The following is a 25,426-nucleotide window of genomic DNA, read 5'->3' on the forward strand; positions in this document are numbered from 1 at the left end:
CATTTTTTTATGTAATTATAATCTTTAGTGTGATGAATAATCTCTCAATTGAATTGGTGTTCATTTTTTATCATAAGGACATTTGAATGCAAATAAATAATACTTTTTTCAGAAGTCTTACATAATCATTCAGGAATTCAATTTATTTTGGAGGCAGTAGCTAAATAGGCCATAAATTCCACTCTGATATGTCTATCCAAATTAGTTAGGACGTGCCTCCAAATTTGATTGGTCTATTCGAAGACGCTTCTGACGAGCTGTTAAAGGAAACGCCAATCCCTCACGCCATTGGCTATGCGCGCCCTATCCCTGCCCATTGGTTTGGTCTGTGCTATCTGGAATCCTTGGGACGTCCATTGACGTTGATATTTAAAATGGTTACTGTAGGTAAACGTTATGGTTAGGTAAAAGGGTAGGGACGTCCCAAGGATCCCAGATAGCAATGATTGGTGCTGCTGCGTCATCAGAAGCAGTCTCACGCATGCGTCTCCGTGAGCTTAAGCGGTCGAAGTGTCAGCAGCTAGCTACAGGCAGTGGCAAAAGAAAACCAGCTACAGTCCAGTGCTAGCCCCGACCACAGCAAGGACACAGGGCACATGAACAGTAGAATGGCTGCGTCTTCGAGCAGGGTAATGCTGGGGCCACTCGTTGCTGCCATCGACCAGGGAACGAGCTCGACGCGGTTCCTGGTGAGTTACAACCCCCCGCAGTCGCATTGAATGGTTCTTCTCGCCTAACGGGGAATGTCCTTTAAATAACCTAGTTAGACACCCGGTTGATTCCGTTATAACTCTCCGATATCCTTTTTTAATGTAGCCTATATAGTCGTACACATTCTAGTCCTATCGACGGAATGTTTGTGCTTTCTGCAGATTTGTTGTTTAGTAATCGTTCATTCATGCACAAACACGCAGGCCTGTAGTGGGACTAACTAAGGGACAGTTAACTCAATTTTCCTAGCTAATTGACTAAATTACTGTCTTCCTCTTGGATGTAATTTCGGCTTGTAAATTCTGTAAGGGTGGTGTCCAATCTCGGTTGTTGCAGCCATTAGGCCTAAATCTCCAAATGGCTGGTGTGGTTGCAGGCTCTTTCTCCAGCAGAAATACTTGATTTAACACTAAGCACATGAACCTGATGGCTGGAGTGAAAGCCTGAACACACACACACACACACACACACATACACACACCAGCCCTTTGTTGATAGGACTATCCTGTTCTAATGTGTAGCCGCTATAGAAATGCTGAGTCTGTAATTCATTCATTGTGCAGACCAGCACATCCTCCAGTGCCTGAGGTTTGTGTAACAGTAGGCTTGAAGGGACTCTCTCCCTCACTCTGTCCCAGTCCTCCCCCTGCTGCTATCCCCCTATGGCATCTTCTTACCCCACATTGAAACCAGCTGTTGTGTCCTACGGAAGCCTGTTTGGACCAGAATGGACAGGTTGACAGGTCACCCCTAAAATCTCAAAATGTTTCACTAGCCCTCGGAAGGCAGGAAAGGAGTGGTGGGTGTGTGTGAAAGCTAATGACTAACAAGGACACTTTTTGATTTGTTAAAGAGCTATCCGTGTTATTGTTGTCACATTTCCTGGAGAGGTGTCTGCTGTTGAGGATACTACTGTGATGGGGCATAGAGCTGTCTGTCTCGTCTCCTTTAACGCTGTCCCCTCTTCTCTTCTCTCCCACAACTGATACATCATAACTCTGTGTGCTGTCTCTCCTGTTGTCGTCCGTCTCTCCTGTTTTCATCTGTTGTTTTTCAGTTCCACTCTGCGGTTTAGGTAGCAGAGATACTTTGGTCCAGGTGTTCACTCCTGTTCTCTTCTCATCCCCAGGTGTTCAATGCTAAAACAGCCGAGCTCCTCAGTCACCACCAGGTTGAGATCAACCAGAGTTTCCCCAAGGAAGGGTCGGTACATGCAGTCGTGTTGCCTCTACAAATCCCCTATTAGTTCCATTCAAACTGGATGACCTGTAACCTCTGAGGTCTATTAACCTCTGACCTTTAACCCTCTGTTTAGGTGGGTGGAGGAGGATCCCAAAGAGATCCTGCAGTCTGTGTACGAGTGTATGGAGAGAACCTGTGAGAAACTCACCCAGCTCAACATTGACATCTCCAACATCAAAGGTAAAACACACACACCACATACTGAACACACCCACGCAAACGCTTCCTCATACTACAGACTTTCACTCACCAAACGTGAACCTTTCTAGCCATTGGAGTGACCAATCAGAGAGAGACCACGTTGGTTTGGGACAAAGAGACAGGCGAGCCCCTCTACAATGCTATCGGTGAGATATGAATATGTGTTCACATCTCTTTCCTCATGACCTAAAGCCATCATCTAAGACCTGGAAGGATTTTAAAGACCCAGGTTGTGTTGGTTGTGTGCAGTGTGGCTGGACCTGCGGACCCAGTCGACCGTGGAGCGTCTGATCAACAAGACACCTGGGAGAAACAAGAACCATTTGAAGGTGAGATGCCGGGGAACACAGACTGCAGATAGTCATGTTTATATCAGGCCTAGCTTAAGTGTGTCCAAGAAACAATCCAACTATTCCAACTATCTGAAGTAAAACAAAAGAAGAAGCTTAGTTCTACCTCTCTGAGGTATGTGTATAATTGTCCCCCCTCTCTGAGGTATGTGTATAATTGTCCCCCCTCTCTGAGGTATGTGTTATAATTGGCCCCCCTCTCTGAGGTATGTGTTATAATTGGCCCCCCTCTCTGAGGTATGTGTTATAATTGGCCCCCCTCTCTGAGGTATGTGTTATAATTGGCCCCCCTCTCTGAGGTATGTGTTATAATTGGCCCCCCTCTCTGAGGTATGTGTTATAATTGGCCCCCCTCTCTGAGGTATGTGTTATAATTGGCCCCCCTCTCTGAGGTATGTGTTATAATTGGCCCCCCTCTCTGAGGTATGTGTTATAATTGGCCCCCTCTCTCTGCTCAGCACAAGACTGGTCTCCCAATCAGTACGTACTTCAGTGCTGTGAAGCTTCGCTGGCTGATGGATAATGTGGACGAGGTCGCTGAGGCAGTCCTGACACACAGAGCCATGTTCGGCACCATCGACTCCTGGCTCATCTGGGTAGGAGGGACACACCTCTTTAGATAAGGTTTATGATGTCTGTGTGTGAGTGGTAAGGATAGGAAAGGCCACCATGGCCATCTGTCTACTCCAAGACAAGTTGTCCTCTGTTGTGTTTCTGACTAGATCCTACATGTGTCCAGTAATGTCTGTGCCCCCCTTGAGTGTCTGACAGGTGTCTGTTTGCCCCCCTCACCCCCCCCCCCCCCACACAGTGTCTGACAGGTGTCTGTGTTTGCCCCCACACAGTGTCTGACAGGTGTCTGTGTTTGCCCCCCACACAGTGTCTGACAGGTGTCTGTGTTTGCCCCCCACACAGTGTCTGACAGGTGTCTGTGTTTGCCCCCCACACAGTGTCTGACAGGTGTCTGTGTTTGCCCCCCACACAGTGTCTGACAGGTGTCTGTGTTTGCCCCCCCACAGTGTCTGACAGGGGGGAAGAGTGGGGGAGTCCACTGCACAGACGTGACCAACGCCAGCAGGACCATGCTGTTTAACATCCACACCCTGGACTGGGACCCAGAGCTCTGCAAGTAGGTGAACGTCCAATACATTACATTTAAGTCATTTAGCAGACGCTCTTATCCAGAGCGACTTACAAGTACCTACATTCATACTTTTTTTTGTACTGGCCCCCCGTGGGAATCGAACCCACAACCCTGGCGTTGCAAGCGCCATGCTCTACCAACTGAGCCACACGGGGCCCCGTGTACTCCCTCATACATGTCCATTCAGTGAGACAAACCATATCTTCTGTGTATTTACACCTGTTCCTGTTTTTGACACGTTCTTTCAGGTATTTTGATATTCCAATGGAGATTCTCCCAAAAGTGAGGAGTTCTTCAGAAATCTACGGCTTAATGGTAAGTCCCCGTTGTCTTTGTGTGAGTGTCTGTGGGTTGGGAGAAGGTGAATTATGAAGTGTTGCTCTGTCTATTCAACATGCTTATGATTATTATGTAACTGAACCTGTGCTTAGCTGTACTTCTATCCAATCATAAGCATTTATGAATCACGTTCGTAGGGCATTTAGTCTGTTTTTCATAGTCTGTACTTGCTTGAGGTGTTGTCACAAGCATTCTTTTGTGTGTGTCCCTGTTGTCTATAGAAAATATGTTCTAGCCTGGTGAGTATTGGGGTCTTCATCGATGTCCTCATCACTGTTATTGCTATGTCAGAACGTGATCCCCAGTCATCTTGCTTCTGTGTCAAAGTGATTGAACCATCCAAAGGTGCATTTCCAAGCCATTGAGAAGACAATGGTTAGATGTGTTGAGCAAGACTTTTGAAGGCTTTGAGACAAATATATTTATTTTTAGGGAGTTACGCCTCACCCTAAATGTACTTATATTGATCCCCCCCTTTATTGTATAGGATATAAAGCATTTTAAAAGTTTGGGTGAAATAGATTTTCATGGTACACACATAGTGTGTATATATATATATATTACACACACGAGTATGTGGACACCCCTTCAAATTGGTGGAATCGGCTATTTCAGCCACACCCGTTGCTGACAGGTGTATAAAATCGAGCACACAGCCATGCAATCTCCATAGACAAACATTGGCAGTAGAAGGGCCTTACTGAAGAGCTCAGTGACCTTCAACATGGCACTGTCATAGGATGCCACCTTTCCAACAAGTCAGTTCGTCAAATTTCTGCCCTGCTAGAGCTGCCCTGGTCAACTGTAAGTGCTGTTATTGTGAAGAGGAACTGTCTAGGAGCAATAATGGCTCAGCCGCGAAATGGTAGGCCACACAAGCTCACAGAACGGGACCGTCAAGTGCTGAAGCGCGTAGCGCGTAAAAGTCGTCTGTCCTCGGTTGCAACACTCACTACTGAGATCCAAACTGCCTCTGGAAGCAACGTCAGCACAATAACTGTTTGTCGGGAGCTTCATGAAATGGGTTTCCATGACCGAGCAGCCACAAACAAGCTTAAGATCACCATGCGCAATGCCAAGCGTCTGCTGGAGTGGTGTAAAGCTCGCCACCATTGGACTCTGGAGCAGTGGAAACGCGTGAATCACGCTTCACCATCTGGCAGTACGATGGATGAATCTGGGTTTGGTGGATGCCAGGAGAACGCTACCTACCCCAATGCATATTGCCAACTGTAAAGTTTGGTGGGGGAGGAATAATGGTCTGGGGCTGTTTTTCATGGGTCGCGCTATGCCCCCTAGTTCTAGTGAAGGGAAATCTTAACGCTACAGCATACAATGACATTCTAGACTATTCTGTACTTCCAACTTCGTGGCAACAGTTTGGTGAAGGCCCTTTCCTGTTTCAGCATGACAATGCCCCTTTGCACAAAGCGAGGTCCATACAGAAATGGTTTGTCAAGATCTGTGTTGGAGAACATGACTGGTTTGCACAGAGCCCTGACTTTAACCCCATCAAATACCTTTGGGATGAATTGGAACGCCGACTGCGAACCAGGCCTAATCGCCCAACATCAGTGTCCGACCTCACTAATGCTGCTGTGGCTGAATGGAAGCAAGTCCCTGAAGCCTTCCCAGAAGAGTGGAGGCTGTTATAGCAGCAAAGGGGGGGGACCAACTCCATATCAATACCCATGGTTTTGGAATGAGATGTTGGATGAGCAGGTGTCCACATACTTTTGTAGTGTATTTGTAAAACTGACGTTCACCAAACCGTCCTGGATCAGATTGGAAATGTACTGGATGGGTGTGTGCTTCCTGCTCCTGTCGTGGCATGCCGCTCCGCTACTGTGGATGATGCCGCCCTACACCTTACTGCAATGCCCCACACCTTGCCCAGGTGTTCAGTGGGCTGCTGTCTACTTCCTGTCTGGCTGCTCCTCATCCCGTTGACGTGTTTCTACAAGTTGTCCCGTAAATCTCTTCACTCTTCCACTCAGTTCCATTTCGGTCGGCTCAGTTCCATTTCGGTCGGCTCAGTTCCATTTCGATCCCTAGCCCCTTTTGGTCATTGAGGGTTATAGTGAGTTCAATGGGAGTGAAGATATTTGACTTGTGTTTCTTAAACCATTTGTCTCCAAGACAACCACATTCGTCTGTCTCCTTCATGCTCTTTGATTGGCTGTATCGAGAACTTCTGTTGGCTATAGCACTATACTGTATAGTAAAACACTTGTACAGTCTGTACACAAGCAACACTTCTACGGCAGCCTGAAACATCAAACTGGCATGGCGTTTTATACAGGGAAGAGTCTTGCTTTGCTGGGTCTTGTGGTAACAGAGTTGGCCAGAATTTTAAGCTGTGAAGCGGTTTCATTTTTCTAACGTTTTGTTTCTTTGACAGAAATCGGGCTCTCTTAGTGGCATACCCATCTCAGGGGTAGGTTTTGAAACATCCTGTCTTACTCTATTCAAGGTCTCTTATTACATTTCCTGATGTTATGAGGAGTGATTGGCACCTGTTCCCACCAATCTGAAGGGTCTTTGTTTACAGTGTCTTGGGGACCAATCGGCTGCTCTTGTTGGACAGATGTGCTTTCAGGAAGGGCAGGCCAAAAACACGTAAGACCTCTCCATAGGTTTTTCATAGCTGGTGATAGAACCATATATTTGGGATGTATTGTAAGATCGTTTTGAGATATTTTGCTGTGATAAACGTAAGTGACCAGGTATGACTATCTTTCAGATATGGAACTGGCTGCTTTCTACTCAGAAACACTGGAGCCAAGGTGATTTTCTTCCAAATGATCTTTAAAAAAATAAAAATAAATGTGGAACATTCATCTGTGACATCACTCAGCCTAGACAGGCATTTGCCTATCTCTTGAAAGTTCTGTTTTAACATATCTGTTTAACTGTTATCATGTTATCTTTTGCAGCCTGTCATGTCGGAGCATGGCCTACTAACCACGGTGGCGTACAAACTAGGTCGGGACAAACCTGCCTGCTACGCACTAGAGGTAGGCATGGATCATAGATTAAACTTGTACAGCACTATTATGCAGTCATCGCTGACCTGATTGGTCTGTTGTCAGTTCTATTTTCTGATTGGTCCTTAATTCCCCTACTGGTCTATGATTGGTCGTTGCCAGGGCTCAGTGGCCATAGCGGGGGCTGTGGTTCGCTGGCTGAAGGACAACCTGGGGATCATTCAGACTTCCACAGAGCTGGGTAAGGGGAAGTCCTGTCCTTCACAACACTAGTAGAGGAGTGTGTTCCAGAACACCTCATGACATAACTCTCTCTCCTCTCCATACCTCTCGTCTCCATACCTCTCGTCTCCATACCTCTCGTCTCCATACCTCTCGTCTCCATACCTTTCCTCCTCGTTTCCTTCATCCTCAGAGAAACTGGCGGCTTCAGTGGGCACGTCGTACGGTTGTTACTTTGTCCCGGCGTTCTCTGGTCTGTACGCCCCCTACTGGGAGCCCAGTGCACGAGGGTGAGTACTAGAACAACTTGGATTCAGCATAGTCTTTAAATGAGCTCATTCTCTTTCCCTTACATTTGGTCAAGAAGGAACGTTAAATCAAGAAGTGTAAAATAACTTATCTCGCTCTCATACACAGGATAATCTGTGGTCTGACTCAGTTCACTAACAAGAGTCACCTGGCCTTCGCTGCATTGGAAGCTGTCTGCTTTCAGACTCGAGAGATCCTGGATGCGATGAACCAGGACAGTGGCATCCCTCTGACCCAGCTCCAGGTGGACGGGGGCATGACCTCCAACAGACTACTGATGCAGCTACAAGCTGATATACTCTGCATCCCCGTTGGTAAGAGACTCTCTCTCTCTGTTTCTTTCTCTATAAGTCTGTCTGTCTCTCTCGTTCACACAAACTATGTTAATGTTAATATCAACAATGATGAGGAAGAATGTGTTGTCTGTAGTGAAGCCCTCCATGCCTGAGACCACTGCCCTGGGGGCGGCCATGGCTGCGGGGGCAGCAGAGGGGGTCAGTGTCTGGAGCCTGCGTCCTGAGGACCTCAGTGAGGTCACCTCTGAGAAGTTTGAGCCACAAATCAACCCTGAAGGTAAGGGACATGTAAAGCACTGTTACCTTATTTCAATACTAGCAGTTCCTATTTGTTTGAACACAGACATACAGTAACAGTCAAAAGTTTAGACACCTACTCATTTTAAGGGTTTTTATTTTTTACTATTTTCTAAATTTTTAAATAATAGTGAAGACATCAAAACTATGAAATAACACATGGAATCATGTAGTTACCAAAAAAGTGTTAAATAAATCAAAATATATTTTAGATTCTTCAAAGTAGCCACCCTTTGCTTTGATGACAGCTTTGCACACTCTTGGCATTCTCTCAATCAGCTTCACCTGGAATGTTTTTCCAACTTGAAGGAGTTACCACATATGCTGAGCAGTTGTTGGCTATTTTTCCTTCACTCTGCGGTCCAACTCATCCCAAACCATCTCAATTGGATTGAGGTCGGGTGATTGGAGGCCAAGTCATCTGATGTAGCTCTCCATCACTCTCCTACTTGGTAAAATAGCCCTTACACAGCCAAGAGGTGTGTTAGGTCATTGTCCTGTTGAAAAACAAATGATAGTCCCACTAAGCGCAAACCAGATGGGATGGCGTATTGCTGCAGAATGCTGTTGTAGCCATGCTGGTTAAGTGTGCCTTGAATTCTAAATAAATCACATTGTCACCAGCAAAGCACCCCCACACCACCTCCATGCTTCACGGTGGGAACCACCACATGTGGAGATCATCCGTTCACCTACTTTGCATCTCACAAAGACACGGCAGTTGGAACCACAAATCTCACATTTGGACTCATCAGACCAAAGGACAGATTTCCACCGGTCTAATATCCATTGCTCATGTTTCTTGGCCCAAGCAAGTCTCTTCTTATTGGTGTCCTTTTAGTAGGGGTTTCTTTGCAGCAATTTGACCATGAAGGCTTGATTCATGCAGTCTCCTCTGAACAGTTGATGTTGAGATGTCTGTTACTTGAAATCTGTGAAGCATTTATTTGGGCTGCAATCTGAGGTGCAGTTAACGTTAATGAATTTATCCTCTGCAGCAGAGGTAACTCTGGGTCTTCCTTTCCTATGGCGGTCCTCATGAGAGCCAGTTTCATCATAGCACTTGATGGTTTTTGTGACTGCACTTGAGGAAACTTTCAAAGTTCTTGAAGTGTTCCGGATTGACTGACCTTCATGCCATAAAGTAAACATTTCAAAAATAATAATAATATTGAACCTTTTTATTTAACTAGGCAAGTCAGTTAAGAACAAATTCTTATTTACAATGACAGCATAGCCCGGACGATGCTGGGCCAATTGTGTGCCGCCCTATGGTACTCCCAATCACAGCCAGTGACGCCTCTAGCACTGAGATGCAGTGACTTAGACCACTGTGCCACTCGGGAGCCCTGTGATGGACTGTTGTTTCTCATATTTGAGCTGTTCTTGCCATAATATGGATTTGATCTTTTACCAAATAGGGCTATCTTCTGTATACCACCCCTACCTTGTCACAACGCAACTGATTGGCTCAAACGCATTAAGAAGGAAAGAAATTCCACAAATGTACTTTTAATAAGGGACACCTGTTAATGCATTCCAGGTGACTACCTCATGAAGCTGGTTGAGAGAATGCCAAGAGTGTGCAAAGGGTGGCTAGTTTGAAGAATCTCAAAATATAAAATATATTTTGATCTAACACTTTTTTTGGTTACTACATGATTCCATATGTGTTATTTCATAGTTTTGATGTCTTCACTATTATTCTACAATTTAGAAAATAGTAAAAATCTAAACCCCTGGAATGAGTAGGTGTGTCCAAGGTGTTGACTGGTACTGTAGGTTAAAAGTATTGGTCTCTATCAATTCTGGAGGTAAGGCACACCACTGTTACCTTATTTCATTGCTAGCAGTTCCTTTTTGTTTGAACACAGACATGGGTCAAGTATTTGTCTGTCTCTCTGTCTCTCTATGAACCCTGGAGGTCAGGGAGCCTATGGTAAGGACAATATACATGAACACAGCAAACAACTGCAGAATGTTTGCTGTTGTGCCCATGTGAATAAATGGGATTATGTATTTATTTCTGTCTTTCTCTCTCCCCCTCTCTCGTTCTCTCCTCTCTCTGCTCTGTAGAGAGTGAGTTTCGATATGCTCGCTGGAAGAAGGCCGTACAGAGAGCCATGAACTGGGAAACCACTGAACCCATCTCTAATGGAAATGGTAGGGACTGTTCTCCACTTCAATACTGACCGGTTTAATGTAGGCTGGTCCATAATAGCAATGTGAATAACAACAAGGGACAGTAAGACTGAACAGTGGCGCCCCTAATGAATACAGTGATAGACTGGGTGGCTGTTCCAACTCCTAAAAACACAGTAAACTTCTAAACTGGAGAAAAAGTCCAAGACATTGTAATCTAGAGTGGCAATATTGTTGTTGAGCTGTAGCCTGGTCCCAGGCCTGTTTGTGCTGTTTTGCCAACTCTTATGGTCATCGTCACGCCAATGACCGTAGGAGTTGGCAAGACAGTATAAATAAAGGGATCTTGGAACAGGCTAGTTAAGCTGTACCCAGAGGTGGTAATTCTGTGTCCCGCTGTCTCTCTCTCTCTCCTCTGTCTTGCTTGAATTGGACCTGGGTTTGGACATCGTCCAGGTGAAACTAGTATCTTCAGTAGTGTCCCACTGGGCTTTTACATTCTGGGTAGCATGTTAATGTTAATTGGAGCAAAATACATCGCAGGTCAGTGTCCGCTTTAGTGTGGATGTGCTAACAGTGCATGAGAGAGGAAGTGTGTGACGTACATGTACTTTGTATGAGCAAGGATGAATGAATCTGACTGAACATTGTGGTGTGTGTGTGTGTGTACACTCTATCATACAGACTAGTTTTTGGTTGATCTGAGGGATAAAGTGGTGTGTGTTTGTGTGGTTAATCTGTATGCTTTGCTCTAACTCTTGTCCTAACAAAGTTAGACTGACTAGCTAGCTCTCCCAACCTGCTGCTACTGCAAGAATCACATGCTTTACCTGATTGTTTCTCCTGCAGTAACACCATAGCACCTGCTAGCTCTTCCTTCCACGACTTAGCGATAGTACCAGATTGCATTCTTGCATCAACTGCATGACATTACCCTGTAGTTTCAATCCCTAGCATGTATAGCAAAACATCCCCTCTTATGTGGCCTGGTGGTATTCAACTTTTCTCTCTGTTTTGTTTTTACCCAGGTCACAAGTAGACTGTGGCCCGTGATGCATTGCAGTGGATCAGAAGGGGCGGGTCCAGGAAAGGACACATCCTGCTTTCTTCAGTTTTACCGGACCACTCCCTCCCCGTACCTTTGGTTGAATGGCCAAAACAAACATTCCATGTCAGCGCTCCAATCCAACCGTTACCTGGAAACCCAACTGTTGGCCTGGAGCCTAGTGGCTGATGGGAACTGTAGTGTGGAATGGACCCAGTATGAATAAATCTGGTGTTTAGGAATGATGTTGCTCTAGATCCTAATGGACACTGCTCTTCTTGTGTGACTGAGTGAATGGGCGGTGTAGTGACTGTGAATATGGGTTGTGTATGCAATATCTATCCATGTCATTTTTGGTTCCTTATTTTTGTCAATGATCAGTCTGTCGAAGGATATTCACTAATGTAGTGCTATTCACGGAACACCAAATTCTTATCTAATCCAAAAACACAATCTGTCAATTGTGACATTGCCCTGCTGTCACGGTCACACATCCCTCTCTTCACTGTCGTGCTTGAATGAGTTCTCCCAACGTTATCTTGGAAAGGTAGCCTGATGTTGGTAAGGGCCTCACAATGAACTGCAATGTGGGTTTCTGGAGCACTTTTTAGATTTTGTTCTGGGTTTGTCTAGTATGTAAATGGTCTGAGAGAGAAACCCTTTTCTAACCCTGTTGAACCCACTGTCTGCTGAGACCGTTTGGGTTGGAGAACTTGAATTTCATGGCCCCAAGAAATGGTAATGCAGGGTTATTGTAAAGGACTAGTCTTTGTGTAAAGAAAGTTTAGGTTACTTTTATAAGTTGCCATGTATATAGACAGACTGTTTAAGGATGTAGTTGCCCCTATGCACTGATCTGGGGGTGGTTAGTGTTCCCCCCTATGGAGGACTGGGGTAAGGTAAGCTGATCCTAGATCTGTGCTCTGGGGCAACTTAACTTCTAAGTGAGGGTTTGTCCCATATGGTACACTGTTCTCTATGTAGAGTATAACCTTTGACCTGGACCCATTTGGGACGCAAGCCTGAGTAAGGGACCCATTGTTTATCTATGATTTAATGTACCAAAAAGAAGTGACTCTCTGGCAACTGAATACTGCTGTAAATTTGGCCAATGGATGTCTTTGAATGCATTGTCCAGAGTAAGCAAAATTGATATAAAAGGTTTCAGTTTGGAAGACACCAGACATTAAAGGCAGAATTCAATCCATATCTTGGAAGATATGCTGGATTGAAATTTAAAGGCAATGTTCAGAGACTGCATTCACGGTATACGTTGACTCAATCGCTAATTACCTTTACATTTTGACACGGACCTTCCGCGATACGGATTGAATCCAGCACAGTTCTTGCATCTGACTACTGATTCGAGTCTTCCTTTAAATATACATGCAAGTAATTGAAATTCTTACCCGTTTAATATGAAGTCAAATGGAGACCAGTATTGTTCTGAAAGGAACTTTCAAGCCACTCGAGGGTCAATTGATTACTATTGTCATCAGGTATGATTTTGCATCTAGCTGACCCCTGTACTGTGGATATGTATATTTCTCATGTGGTGTATATTATGAGATGAACAACCAGTTGTCCAAATGTCAGCCTGTACAGACCTGCATATCAGGGTTAGGAAAATGACATTCATTTTGAAAAATACTGCTGATTTTGAAATAAAATTGTTTATTTTAGTATCACTAGCAACTCAGAATTACTATAAGCTAACAAATATAGAATTGCTACTTGGTATCCAAAATAATATCACGGTCCTTAACTGTATACATTTCCCCCATCACAGGAGCTGGTGTTCCAGGTAACTTAACAAAACTATGAATCAGTCATTTTTCAAGCAGTTTACTACAACAACAAAAAACACGTTTGCAACGACTTTGTAAATAAACAGATTTTCACTAGCACAGGTTAACCCTTTGTGGTCTGCCACAGTCCTTCTCCTTTGGCCTGTTGGTGGCCATCTTGATTTCCCAGAAGGCACTGGGAGAGGCCCTGAGTGATGAGGTCAGTGTCTCTGTGGGCTACATTCCAATGTTCATCCTAGCATACTACAGTACTTAAAATGCTTGCCCAATACATTGCTTCATTGGAATGTAGCAGTGGTATGCTAGTGTGGCTATTGTAACAGAACCTTGTTGAAGCTACGTCACTGTACTTTATCAGTGGTTGGATGTAGAACTGCAGTGGGTCTGCTTCATACCTCTCAATGGTTTTCCTGGCCCTGTATTCAGGTCAGAGTGGATGAAGGGAAGTACACCACTCAAGAGGTTGTGGCTACATGAGCATGTCTGTCTCCTCCAGAGAGACCTCGCTCATCACCTCAGAGTCCTCGCTCTCGTCCTTGTCACAGAGAGCGTCCCCCGCTGTCCTCTTCACACCCTTCTGCTTCGACAGGGCGACTGCGTAGCGGATGGTGTACATGTTCCAGTCACAACTGCACAGGACACAGACAAATGAACACGACCACATTCCACACTGTTACAGGACACACACACAGATCTGTAACAGTCTGAACTGAGACGGAGAGAAAACATAACTTTGAGTTAAAAAAAGAGAGATGTGTAGTATATTTGAACTTACAGTTTCGAGAGATCCTCAAAGTGCTTTTGAATACTCTTCTGCAGTGACTGAATGGTGGGAAGAATGGCTCCAGACCTGATCAGCACAAAACAGTGTTTAGCAGTCTGCCCTCTGCTGTGGCTTCACAATCCTTTATCTAAATGACTACAAGATGCCATTTCTCCTCAGTAAATGTTGAACTGTTTTTGATATGGAAGATAAGCCTGTTATTTCTATGGTGTGTTTGTGGCCAGCAGTACCCACCTGGTTTTGAGTTTCTGTCCATGCTGCGTGAGGAGAGACTGGGACCAGCTCAGGTAGAACTGCAGGTGACCACATCGCTCCAGGGCTGATGCTATGAAACCTAACAGTTTCTCTACATAGACATCAGGCAGGGAGCCGCACACCACGGCAACTAAAACACAGAGAGGACATGCTGATGGCGTGTGACTACACCCATGATAATCTACTGGTCTGTGGTCACAAAAAACTAACTCTTACATCCTCCAAGACCCAACCTCTCATTTTTACAAACAAGTACAGATCGCAGCACTTCTGACCAGAAATTAAAGTCACATGACACCTTCACGGAAACAGAAATGCCCATGAGCACTCACTCTGGTGGTGTGGCACGGCCTCCAGGACTTCTTGTGTGAGGGCGGTCTCGTTGAGGCGGAACGCCAGCACGATGGCTGCCGCCCACTCGGCCTGGCGCAGCTGTCGACGGACACTGACGGGGGTCACGTCCAGGTCAAGGTCGTAGGGGTCAAACACCAGCGCCCCGTCCAGAGAGTAGGTCAGCAGGCCCTCCGTGGAGGTAGCAGCCCAGCTACGACCTGAGAGAAGAGAGAGGTGGAAGGGAAAGAGAGAAGAGAGAGGAAAGAGAGAAGAGAGAGGTGGAGGGGAAAGAGAGATGTGGAGGGGAAAGAGAGAAGAGAGAGGTGGAAGGGAAAGAGAGAGGTGGAGGGGAAAGAGAGAAGAGAGAGGAAAGAGAGAAGAGAGAGGTGGAGGGGAAAGAGAGAAGAGAGAGGTGGAGGGGAAAGAGAGAAGAGAGAGGTGGAGGGGAAAGAGAGAAGAGAGAGGTGGAGGGAGAAGAGAGAGGTGGAGGGGAAAGAGAGAAGAGAGAGGTAGAGGGGAAAGAGAGAGGTGGAGGGGAAAGAGAGAAGAGAGAGGTGGAGGGGAAAGAGAGAAGAGAGAGGTGGAGGGGAAAGAGAGAAGAGAGAGGTGGAGGGGAAAGAGAGAAAAGCGTTACATTGGATATCCGTGGTACAGAACGATGCACCAGGTGGACTCTTCAGCAGAACCAGCTCAGATAAGACACTTGTAATCCTCATACTAACCAGTAGGAGAGAAGCGGAGAGAGCTCACTCTGATTTCAGGCTTGAAATGGCGAGAGCTCATGTCTCCTTTCCTAACCCCTGGCAGACTGAGCTCTACCCCGTCCCCATCACCCACCCCCTCATCCACCAGCGCCAGACTCCCAAACTCTGTCATTTTCCTCCGGTCCAAGAACTCCTGAAGGAGACAGAAAACAGACAAGATCAATCTCACGCAACATCTGACTAGAAGACTGCTAGCCGCCATTCTACTAGCACAGTGTACTGTATATATGCTCTGTAGGTGTGCTGTATATATGCTCTGTAGGTGTACTGTATATATGCTCTGTAGGTGTGCTGTATATATGCTCTGTAGGTGTGCTGTATATATGCTCTGTAGGTGTGCTGTATATATGTTGTTTATATGCTCTGAAGGTGTGCTGTATATATGCTCTGTAGGTGTGCTGTATATATGCTCTGTAGGTGTACTGTATATATGCTCTGTAGGTGTGCTGTATATATGCTCTGTAGGTGTGCTGTACATATGCTCTGAAGGTGTGCTGTATATATGCTCTGTAGGTGTGCGGTATATATGCTCTGAAGGTGTGCTGTATATATGCTCTGAAGGTGTGCTGTATATATGCTCTGTAGGTGTACTGTATATATGCTCTGAAGGTGTGCTGTATATATGCTCTGTAGGTGTACTGTATATATGCTCTGAAGGTGTGCTGTATATATGCTGTATATATGCTCTGTAGGTGTACTGTATATATGCTCTGTAGGTGTGCTGTATATATGCTCTGAAGGTGTGCTGTATATATGCTCTGAAGGTGTGCTGTATTTATGCTCTGAAGGCGTGCTGTATATATGCTCTGAAGGTGTGCTGTATATATGCTGTATATATGCTCTGTAGGTGTGCTGTATATATGCTCTGAAGGTGTGCTGTATATATGCTCTGTAGGTGTGCTGTATATATGCTCTGTAGGTGTACTGTATATATGCTCTGTAGGTGTGCTGTATATATGCTCTGTAGGTGTGCTGTATATATGCTCTGAAGGTGTACTGTATATATGCTCTGAAGGTGTACTGTATATATGCTCTGAAGGTGTGCTGTATATATGCTCTGAAGGTGTGCTGTATATATGCTGTATATACAGTGGGGCAAAAAAGTATTTAGTCAGCCACCAATTGTGCAAGTTCTCCCACTTAAAAAGATGAGAGAGGCCTGTAATTTTCATCATAGGTACACTTCAACTATGACAGACAATTAGGGGAAAAAAATCCAGAAAATCACATTGTAGGATTTTTAATGCATTTATTTGCAAATTATGGTGGAAAATAAGTATTTGGTCAGTAACAAAAGTTTCTCTCAATACTTTGTTATATACCCTTTGTTGGCAATGACAGAGGTCAAACGTTTTCTGTAAGTGTTCACAAGGTTTTCACACACTGTTGCTGGTATTTTGGCCCATTCCTCCATGGAGATCTCCTCTAAAGCAGTGATGTTTTGGGGCTGTTGCTGGGCAACACAGACTTTCAACTCCCTCCAAAGATTTTCTATGGGGTTGAGATCTGGAGACTGGCTAGGCCACTCCAGGACCTTGAAATGCTTCTTACGAAGCCACTCCTTCGTTGCCCGGGCGGTGTGTTTGGGATCATTGTCATGCTGAAAGACCCAGCCACGTTTCATCTTCAATGCCCTTGCTGATGGAAGGAGGTTTTCACTCAAAATCTCACGATACATGGCCCCATTCATTCTTTCCTTTACACAGATCAGTCTTCCTGGTCCCTTTGCAGAAAAACAGCCCCAAAGCATGATGTTTCCACTCCCATGCTTCACAGTAGGTATGGTGTTCTTTGGATGCAACTCAGCATTCTTTGTCCTCCAAACACGACGAGTTGAGTTTTTACCAAAAAGTTATATTTTGGTTTCATCTGACCATATGACATTCTCCCAATCTTCTTCTGGATCATCCAAATGCTCTCTAGCAAACTTCAGACGGGCCTGGACATGTACTGGCTTAAGCAGGGGGACACGTCTGGCACTGCAGGATTTGAGTCCCTGGCGGCGTAGTGTGTTACTGATGGTAGGCTTTGTTACTTTGGTCCCAGCTCTCTGCAGGTCATTCACTAGGTCCCCCCGTGTGGCTCTGGGATTTTTGCTCACCGTTCTTGTGATCATTTTGACCCCACGGGGTGAGATCTTGCGTGGAGCCCCAGATCGAGGGAGATTATCAGTGGTCTTGTATGTCTTCCATTTCCTAATAATTGCTCCCACAGTTGATTTCTTCAAACCAAGCTGCTTACCTATTGCAGATTCAGTCTTCCCAGCCTGGTGCAGGTCTACAATTTTGTTTCTGGTGTCCTTTGACAGCTCTTTGGTCTTGGCCATTGTGGAGTTTGGAGTGTGACTGTTTGAGGTTGTGGACAGGTGTCTTTTAAACTGATAACAAGTTCAAACAGGTGCCATTAATACAGGTAACGAGTGGAGGACAGAGGAGCCTCTTAAAGAAGAAGTTACAGGTCTGTGAGAGCCAGAAATCTTGCTTGTTTGTAGGTGACCAAATACTTATTTTCCACCATAACTTGCAAATAAGTTCATTAAAAATCCTACAATGTGATTTTCTGGATTTTTTTCCCTCATTTTGTCTGTCATAGTTGACGTGTACCTATGATAAATTACAGGCCTCTCTCATCTTTTTAAGTGGGAGAACTTGCACAATTGGTGGCTGACTAAATACTTTTTTGCCCCACTGTATGCTCTGAAGGTGTGCTGTATATATGCTCTGAAGGTGTGCTGTATATATGCTCTGTAGGTGTGCTGTATATATGCTCTGAAGGTGTACTGTATATATGCTCTGTAGGTGTACTGTATATATGCTGTATATATGCTCTGTAGGTGTACTGTATATATGCAGTATATATGCTCTGTAGGTGTGCTGTATATATGCTCTGTAGGTGTACTGTATATATGCTCTGTAGGTGTGCTGTATATATGCTCTGTAGATGTGCTGTATATATGCTCTGTAGGTGTGCTGTATATATGCTCTGTAGGTGTGCTGTATATATGCTCTGTAGGTGTGCTGTATATATGCTCTGTAGGTGTGCTGTATATATGCTCTGTAGGTGTGCTGTATATATGCTCTGTAGGTGTGCTGTATATATGCTCTGAAGGTGTACTGTATATATGCTCTGTAGGTGTACTGTATATATGCTGTATATATGCTCTGAAGGTGTGCTGTATATATGCTCTGAAGGTGTACTGTATATATGCTCTGAAGGTGTACTGTATATATGCTCTGTAGGTGTGCTGTATATATGCTCTGAAGGTGTACTGTATATATGCTCTGTAGGTGTGCTGTATATATGCTCTGTAGGTGTACTGTATATATGCAGTATATATGCTCTGTAGGTGTGCTGTATATATGCTCTGTAGGTGTACTGTATTTATGCTCTGTAGGTGTGCTGTATAAATGCTCTTAAGGTGTACTGTATATATGCTCTGAAGGTGTACTGTATAAATGCTCTGAAGGTGTGCTGTATATATGCTGTATATATGCTCTGTAGGTGTGCTGTATATATGTTCTGAAGGTGTACTTTATATATGCTCTGAAGGTGTGCTGTATATATGCTCTGTAGGTGTGCTGTATATATGCTGTATATATGCTCTGAAGGTGTGCTGTATATATGCTCTGTAGGTGTGCTGTATTTATGCTCTGAAGGTGTACTGTATATATGCTCTGAAGGTGTGCTGTATATATGCTCTGAAGGTGTACTGTATATATGCTCTGAAGGTGTACTGTATATATGCTCTGAAGGTGTGCTGTATATATGCTCTGTAGGTGTGCTGTATATATGCTCTGTAGGTGTGCTGTATATATGCTCTGAAGGTATGCTGTATATATGCTCTGAAGGTGTACTGTATATATGCTCTGAAGGTGTACTGTATATATGCTCTGTAGGTGTGCTGTATATATGCTGTATATATGCTCTGAAGGTGTGCTGTATATATGCTCTGAAGGTGTACTGTATATATGCTGTATATATGCTCTGAAGGTGTGCTGTATATATGCTCTGTAGGTGTGCTGTATATATGCTGTATATATGCTCTGAAGGTGTGCTGTATATATGCTCTGTAGGTGTGCTGTATTTATGCTCTGAAGGTGTACTGTATATATGCTCTGAAGGTGTGCTGTATATATGCTCTGAAGGTGTGCTGTATATATGCTCTGAAGGTGTACTGTATATATGCTCTGAAGGTGTACTGTATATATGCTCTGAAGGTGTGCTGTATATATGCTCTGTAGGTGTGCTGTATATATGCTGTATTTATGCTCTGAAGGTGTGCTGTATATATGCTGTGTATATGCTCTGTAGGTGTGCTGTATATATGCTCTGAAGGTGTGCTGTATATATGCTCTGAAGGTGTACTGTATATATGCTGTATATATGCTCTGAAGGTGTGCTGTATATATGCTCTGTAGGTGTGCTGTATATATGCTGTATATATGCTCTGAAGGTGTGCTGTATATATGCTCTGAAGGTGTACTGTATATATGCTCTGTAGGTGTGCTGTATATATGCTCTGAAGGTGTGCTGTATATATGCTCTGAAGGTGTGCTGTATATATGCTCTGTAGGTGTGCTGTATTTATGCTCTGAAGGTGTACTGTATATATGCTCTGAAGGTCAGCCTGTGGTCAGTACTGTACCTCCATGGCGTCCAGGGACAGGTTGCAGGAGATCTCAAACTTCTTCATGAGGATCTGTTCTCTGATGTTGTAGATGCAGACAACCTTGGACTGGCCTCCAGCCAGGATGGACTCCCCGTCTGCAGAGTAGCACAGCGACGTGAAGGACCTGGAATACACAGTACGGGTGGCCACACTTAATGCCCGAAGGGAAACTGTGAGGTAATTGCTAAGACGCTGCTAGGGAAATTAACTGTTGGTCCAATAACCAGAACACTGGCAGAAACACACAGGTTACTCCACTCACTTGCCCTTGGCGGACTGTTTGGAGGTGATCTTCTCGGTCTCCTTGCGTCCCATCTCCAGGTCGTGGCGTCCGCTGACCGAGCCTGTCTGATTGGCTGACTGGGGGTTCCAGAAGGAGATCTCTCCGTCCAGCGTGGCCACGGCCAGCTCCTGACCATCCGGCCGGTACGACACCGCCAGGCCTGCACAACCAATCGGAGACAGAGACATTCATTCAGTGTTTCCCCTACTACCATTACTTCCGCTGAATCCCAAATCGTCTCTACACTCAGCCACACTATGACTAAGTGTCTGTCTGGAAACAACTAACAACTCTGGATTAGGAAAATGACGAAGAAATGTTCATTTAGCAGAAAACTATCCCATTAACATGACTGTCAGTCAGAGAGCTGTAGAAGGGACTGAGGGGAGACTGAGGCGGGGCTTACCGTCAGAGGTGAGACGGAGCGTCTCTTTGGTCTGCCAGCTGTCCATCATGTCCCAGAGGCGGACCGTCTTGTCCCATGATGCACTGGCCAGGATGGACTGCACCGGGCTGAAGCACAGACAGCTCACCGGGCCCTCGTGGCCCCCCAGGACCTCTAGCAGGCGTCCAGTCTGCATGGACCAGATGAAGACCTCGAAGGAGTCCTGGGCCCCAGCGCTCACCAGGTCCCCGCTCGGGTCCACCGCCAGAGACGAGAACTGGGCCGGCCGCGGAGACGTGAACGTCCGGAAGTTACGGTACCTGTGTAGATACAGTAGTTCCAGACAATCAACTATCAGTATGAACCACTCATTAACCATAGAGCCTGTTTCTCTATGAAACCTTCCTAGTGTATGTGATTGAAAGGGAAAACATGTTGCATTGCTAGTTTGTTGTTTTAATTGAAAGGGTGAGTATTGTGCATGTCTGTCTTAAACAGGTTTGTGGTGTGGTGTGTAGGGGTGGGGTGAAGCTGCCTTCACCAGGTGTGTTCTCTTACCTGTGCAGGTCGAAGGCTCGGACCGTTCCATCCAGGGAGGCGCTGACGATGACAAAGCCTCTGGAGGTGAAGGTGACGTTAGTGACAGAGCTGGTGTGTTCTGTGAACGTGACGAAGCACAAGCCGCTGGTCATGTTCCACACTTTCACCTGAAACACAGAAAACCATCAGCATTCACATGCCTGTTTGAAAACACAGGAAAATCCTGCTGTTGTTACCTAACCATAGAATCATTTGGGGGGTGCTTATATTAGTTGTGTAATGAAATTGTGTTTCTTGCAAAACTCAACTCCCCCTAAAGCTCCCGCAGGGAGTGGGGTCATGGCCAGGGTCACCATTTTCATGACCTTGGTATTCCAAAAACGTTGTATCATTCAGCCAACACGTGGTTTGGCACAACAGAACAACTGAGATGCAGCAGCTAACAGGCCATGGAGAAAAATGTATAAGAACTCACTTTCCCATCATCCCCTCCTGTAGCGATGTACTGTCCGTCGGGGGAGTAAGCCAGGGCGGCCATGTTGTTGAAGTGTCCCTGCTGTTTGAACACGTAGGATTCACTCTGCCACTCCCACACCAGCAGCTGGCCCAGACCTGGACAACACACAAGGCAACGTGTCACACGGGTAATTGATGATACTTTGTTCCTTTGTTAAACACTGCAAGTTTGGATGTGCTATTTGGGTATGTTAATTGAGACACCATGAGACCATACCTGAGCAGCCAAAGCCTATCCAGTCGCCAGAGCTGTTCATTGACACTGTGGCGATCCTCTGGTCTGAGATACTGAGAGTACACATGAAAACATACAGGCTCAGCTATTGCTACTAGCCAATATTACAACAAAGTAGTACAACAATAGTACAACAAAACCTAATTGTCCTAACAACTTATGATGAATGACACCCACGAGTAAGAACTGCAGGCTTGGGGGCTGAATGAAACTGGTCATTGAGTGGTTCAACAGTCGAGGAGTTAGAGTGTGTGTGTCCGTGTGTGTGACCCCTGACCTTAGGGAGTGGATGAGGTTAAACTCGGGCAGTTCGTGGAGATGGAAGATCCCCGAGGCGAACCCAGTCACCAGGATGTGTGTGGGCTTGTGGAACGCTGCAGCCGTCAGGTTGTTGAAGTCACCCTCTTTGTTGAAGAAGTGTCTGATGGAGACCAACACAACAGGCAGCGTCCAATCAGAAACCAACCTCACATTGGTAACACTCAGTCGGCCCAAAACAAATGTAAGTATCATCAGTCTTTATTTGTAAATCGCTTGGTAAGACTTGGTAAGACTCATGGCCAGACAAACCGTCGAGGCAGTATGCTGCTGTACCACAGATACTTCAACATGTTTGTGAGGTGACATACTTGCTCCTCTGTTTGTATCTGACGTTCTTGGTTCCCTCCTTCTCCTTGGGTCTCTCTCCTTTCCCTCTGATCACCTCTCCTCTGGGCTCTTCCTCCTCTCCGTCTCCTCTCTCCTCCTCTCCTCTCTCCACTGGTAGCATGGTCTTTCTCAGAACCAGCCCGTCCAGCTCCGTATCACTCTCCCACACACACAGCGTCCCGTCCTGGCTCACTGTGTACAACTGGAACACACACATATTCAGCAGGTCACTATGGAAACATGTACACACACACTTAAAGGGATACTTTGGGGTTTTGGCATGCTAGCAGATACCCTTACACTTCAAGTCATTGTGCTACCTCTATCGTCCTTCATACTGGACACAGAGACATAAACATGGTGTTCACCAGTTTGTCAGACTCTGGGGAAGTAGACAAAGGACCTCGTTGCCAACATCCCGAAGTATCCCTTTAACTCACATACGGTAAATGATGCACAACCACACGCAGGTTCCAATCTGCAAACACATAGAGAAACCCAGAACATGTTGGACACAGAGAAGGGCTGAGGGGGAAACCCGAGAGAGAACACTCACATCTAAACTGTCCTTCTCGAAGAAGCAGCCCACTATGAGGTCCTTGTGTCCCCCCAGAGAGTAGTAGATGAGGTTGGACCAGCGCTCGGCTCCAAACACCCAGGTAGACATGTCTTTGCTGCCCACCACAAAGCACCTGCGTGGGAAACAGAGTTAAGGCAGGGGGTTTCTCTATACTACAATTATATAATGAAGGGTCACAAGACTGTATACTGGGGGATGCTAAACTCCAGTGGTAGGGGTAAGCAGTATTAGCTGGTTTTCCATTGCCAGGTGACATGAAACATGTTCTAGGTGGTCCAGTGGCTTACTTGGAGTCGTCGGTCCAGTCGATGCAGGTGGTCTCATCGTAGGGTCCGTAGTAGCTCTTGTCCAAGACAAAGGCATTGAACTCCCGGTTCCTCCCGGGAGCGTGGTACATCAACGCTACATTCTCCTTGGTTACCACAAACTTCCTGAGGACCAGGAGAGAGGCACACCAACAGACATTAGGCTACATCAGCTGATGTAATGATGTAGCAATGCAGCGTGTGTCATGATGAGTGAGGGACTGACCTGCCATCAGGAGAGAAGCGGATACTGGCCACAGGTTTGTGGAAGTGGAAGTGATGGAGAACAGCCCTTGTGATCAGGCTGACCAGCAACGCTGCTCCATCTTCATCCACCAGTATAGCCAGGTTCCCATCAGGGGAGAGGCCGACACAGGTGATGTTCTTGGCAGTGGACACTGGCAGTGTCTCTGACTTGTTGCTGTTAGAAAGAGAACGTGATCAGTCAGTCTGTTCTCCAAACGCAATAAGTTACAAATGTATTTTAATCAACACAGTCTTGTAAAGGAATTTAGCTATAACATGTAGCTAGTTATCAGATACTAGGAATCTAACTATAACATGTAGCTAGTTATCAGATACTAGGAATCTAGCTATAACATGTAGCTAGTTATCAGATACTAGGAATCTAGCTATAACATGTAGCTAGTTATCAGATACTAGGAATCTAGCTATAACATGTAGCTAGTTATCAGATACTAGGAATCTAGATATAACATGTAGCTAGTTATCAGATACTAGGAATCTAGCTATAACATGTAGCTAGTTATCAGATACTAGGAATCTAGCTATAACATGTAGCTAGTTATCAGATACTAGGAATCTAGCTATAACATGTAGCTAGTTATCAGATACTAGGAATCTAGCTATAACAGGTAACGTCAGCTAGTTATCAGATACTAGGAATCCTGTAATCAGATGCTATCTTACTTTTTTAGATCAAAGACGGAGATGCGGTTTCCCACCGGACTTATCACAGAGTTGCCATCCTTGGAGAAACTCAGATTCCCATGACGATACACAGCTCCCAACAAATTGGAAAACTAGAGGCAGAAATTAGAAAGATTAGCTAGCTAACTAACTAAAAAGCTAGCAAGCAGATACAATCTACTAAGTGGTATCACTTACCCTGTAAGCGAACTTCATGTTGGTAGTTGTTCCCTATATTTGTTATTATTTAAATTATCATAAACATCACAGAAAGAGTACATTCATTTATTTCAAGCATGCCACACATGTGTCGGTATGTTGACAGTAGTCATTTCCGTGTATAAAAAGGGAAACTTACGAGTTGTTAGGGAAATCTACAGAGCCCTCTAACGTTGAGGAGGGTAAATGCACGTGAAAGTGAAAAGTTACAAATATTTTTTTGAGACCATACAAAACTCCTCAAGGTGACTTTAATAAACTGGTATGTTACACAATTTAAATAGCCTCCTATATTGCCATACATATCCGTGGGAACCCCATAACCCTGAGTCATAAGCAAAGCTTTGTAGCTTTACATTGTGCAGACGGATAAACTTGTAAAGAATGTTAATCCAATTACAAAGTAGGTTAGATGATGTTTACTCTTGACAGATTAACATATTAGGAACAAAGACTAAACAATCAGCTCCCTGCAGACAAAGTGCACATTATTTACCTAAAGGATTGTCCTAGAACATTGATCATAAGATGTAATTGTGCATCAGAACTGAATGCAGTCTACTGCATACACCAATCCTGTCTGCCCCAATAATTAATTCACAATAGATAGTCCCCAACTACCAGACAACAGAGAGAGGGGGGAGACAGAGATGGAGAGAGAGAGAGAGACAGACAGACAGAGACAGAGACAGACAGAGACAGAGACAGAGAGAGAGAGAGAGAGAGAGAGAGAGAGACAGACAGAGACGGAGAGAGAGAGACAGAGAGAGAGACAGTGAGAGAGACAGATACAGAGAGAGACGGAGAGAGAGAGAGACAGATACAGTGAGAGACGGAGAGAGACAGAGAGAGAGAGACAGACAGAGACGGAGAGAGAGAGAAAGAGA

General features: G+C 45.1%; 2 protein-coding genes and 1 non-coding gene across 4 annotated transcripts; 1 reads left to right on the forward strand and 2 right to left on the reverse strand.

Annotated features, from left to right (window-relative positions):
- Positions 1–496: 496 nt before the first annotated feature.
- LOC120033119 (glycerol kinase-like) lies at positions 497–12,970 on the forward strand. 2 transcript variants are annotated; one of them, XM_038979383.1, is made up of 19 exons: positions 497–689; positions 1,841–1,914; positions 2,027–2,133; positions 2,223–2,300; positions 2,404–2,483; positions 2,963–3,100; positions 3,524–3,633; positions 3,897–3,963; positions 6,389–6,424; positions 6,539–6,606; positions 6,731–6,773; positions 6,924–7,004; positions 7,137–7,215; positions 7,390–7,486; positions 7,614–7,819; positions 7,935–8,078; positions 10,175–10,261; positions 10,697–10,783; positions 11,269–12,970. In XM_038979383.1, exons 1-19 carry the CDS (start codon positions 597–599, stop codon positions 11,277–11,279), a joined length of 1,686 nt encoding a protein of 561 aa, XP_038835311.1. In that variant the 5' UTR covers positions 497–596; the 3' UTR covers positions 11,280–12,970. The 2 variants fall into 2 exon arrangements, with proteins under 2 accessions (XP_038835311.1, XP_038835312.1); XM_038979384.1 differs by lacking the exon at positions 10,697–10,783.
- On the reverse strand, positions 3,730–3,805 carry trnaa-ugc. Its single transcript has one exon. It is a non-coding gene; the product is annotated as a tRNA-Ala (tRNA).
- Positions 12,858–24,644, reverse strand: LOC120033114 (periodic tryptophan protein 2 homolog). Its single transcript, XM_038979376.1, has 18 exons — positions 24,519–24,644; positions 24,321–24,433; positions 23,617–23,811; positions 23,373–23,516; positions 23,062–23,197; positions 22,487–22,707; positions 22,135–22,278; positions 21,840–21,910; positions 21,582–21,718; positions 21,125–21,273; positions 20,588–20,886; positions 20,161–20,341; positions 19,875–20,022; positions 15,188–15,362; positions 14,465–14,683; positions 14,112–14,262; positions 13,869–13,943; positions 12,858–13,722 (listed from the first exon to the last, which is right to left on the reverse strand). Exons 1-18 carry the CDS (start codon positions 24,534–24,536, stop codon positions 13,563–13,565), a joined length of 2,736 nt encoding a protein of 911 aa, XP_038835304.1. The 5' UTR covers positions 24,537–24,644; the 3' UTR covers positions 12,858–13,562.
- Positions 24,645–25,426: the final 782 nt, after the last annotated feature.

Source organism: Salvelinus namaycush, chromosome 40 (assembly GCF_016432855.1).
Source record: "Salvelinus namaycush isolate Seneca chromosome 40, SaNama_1.0, whole genome shotgun sequence".
Taxonomy (NCBI): domain Eukaryota; kingdom Metazoa; phylum Chordata; class Actinopteri; order Salmoniformes; family Salmonidae; genus Salvelinus; species Salvelinus namaycush.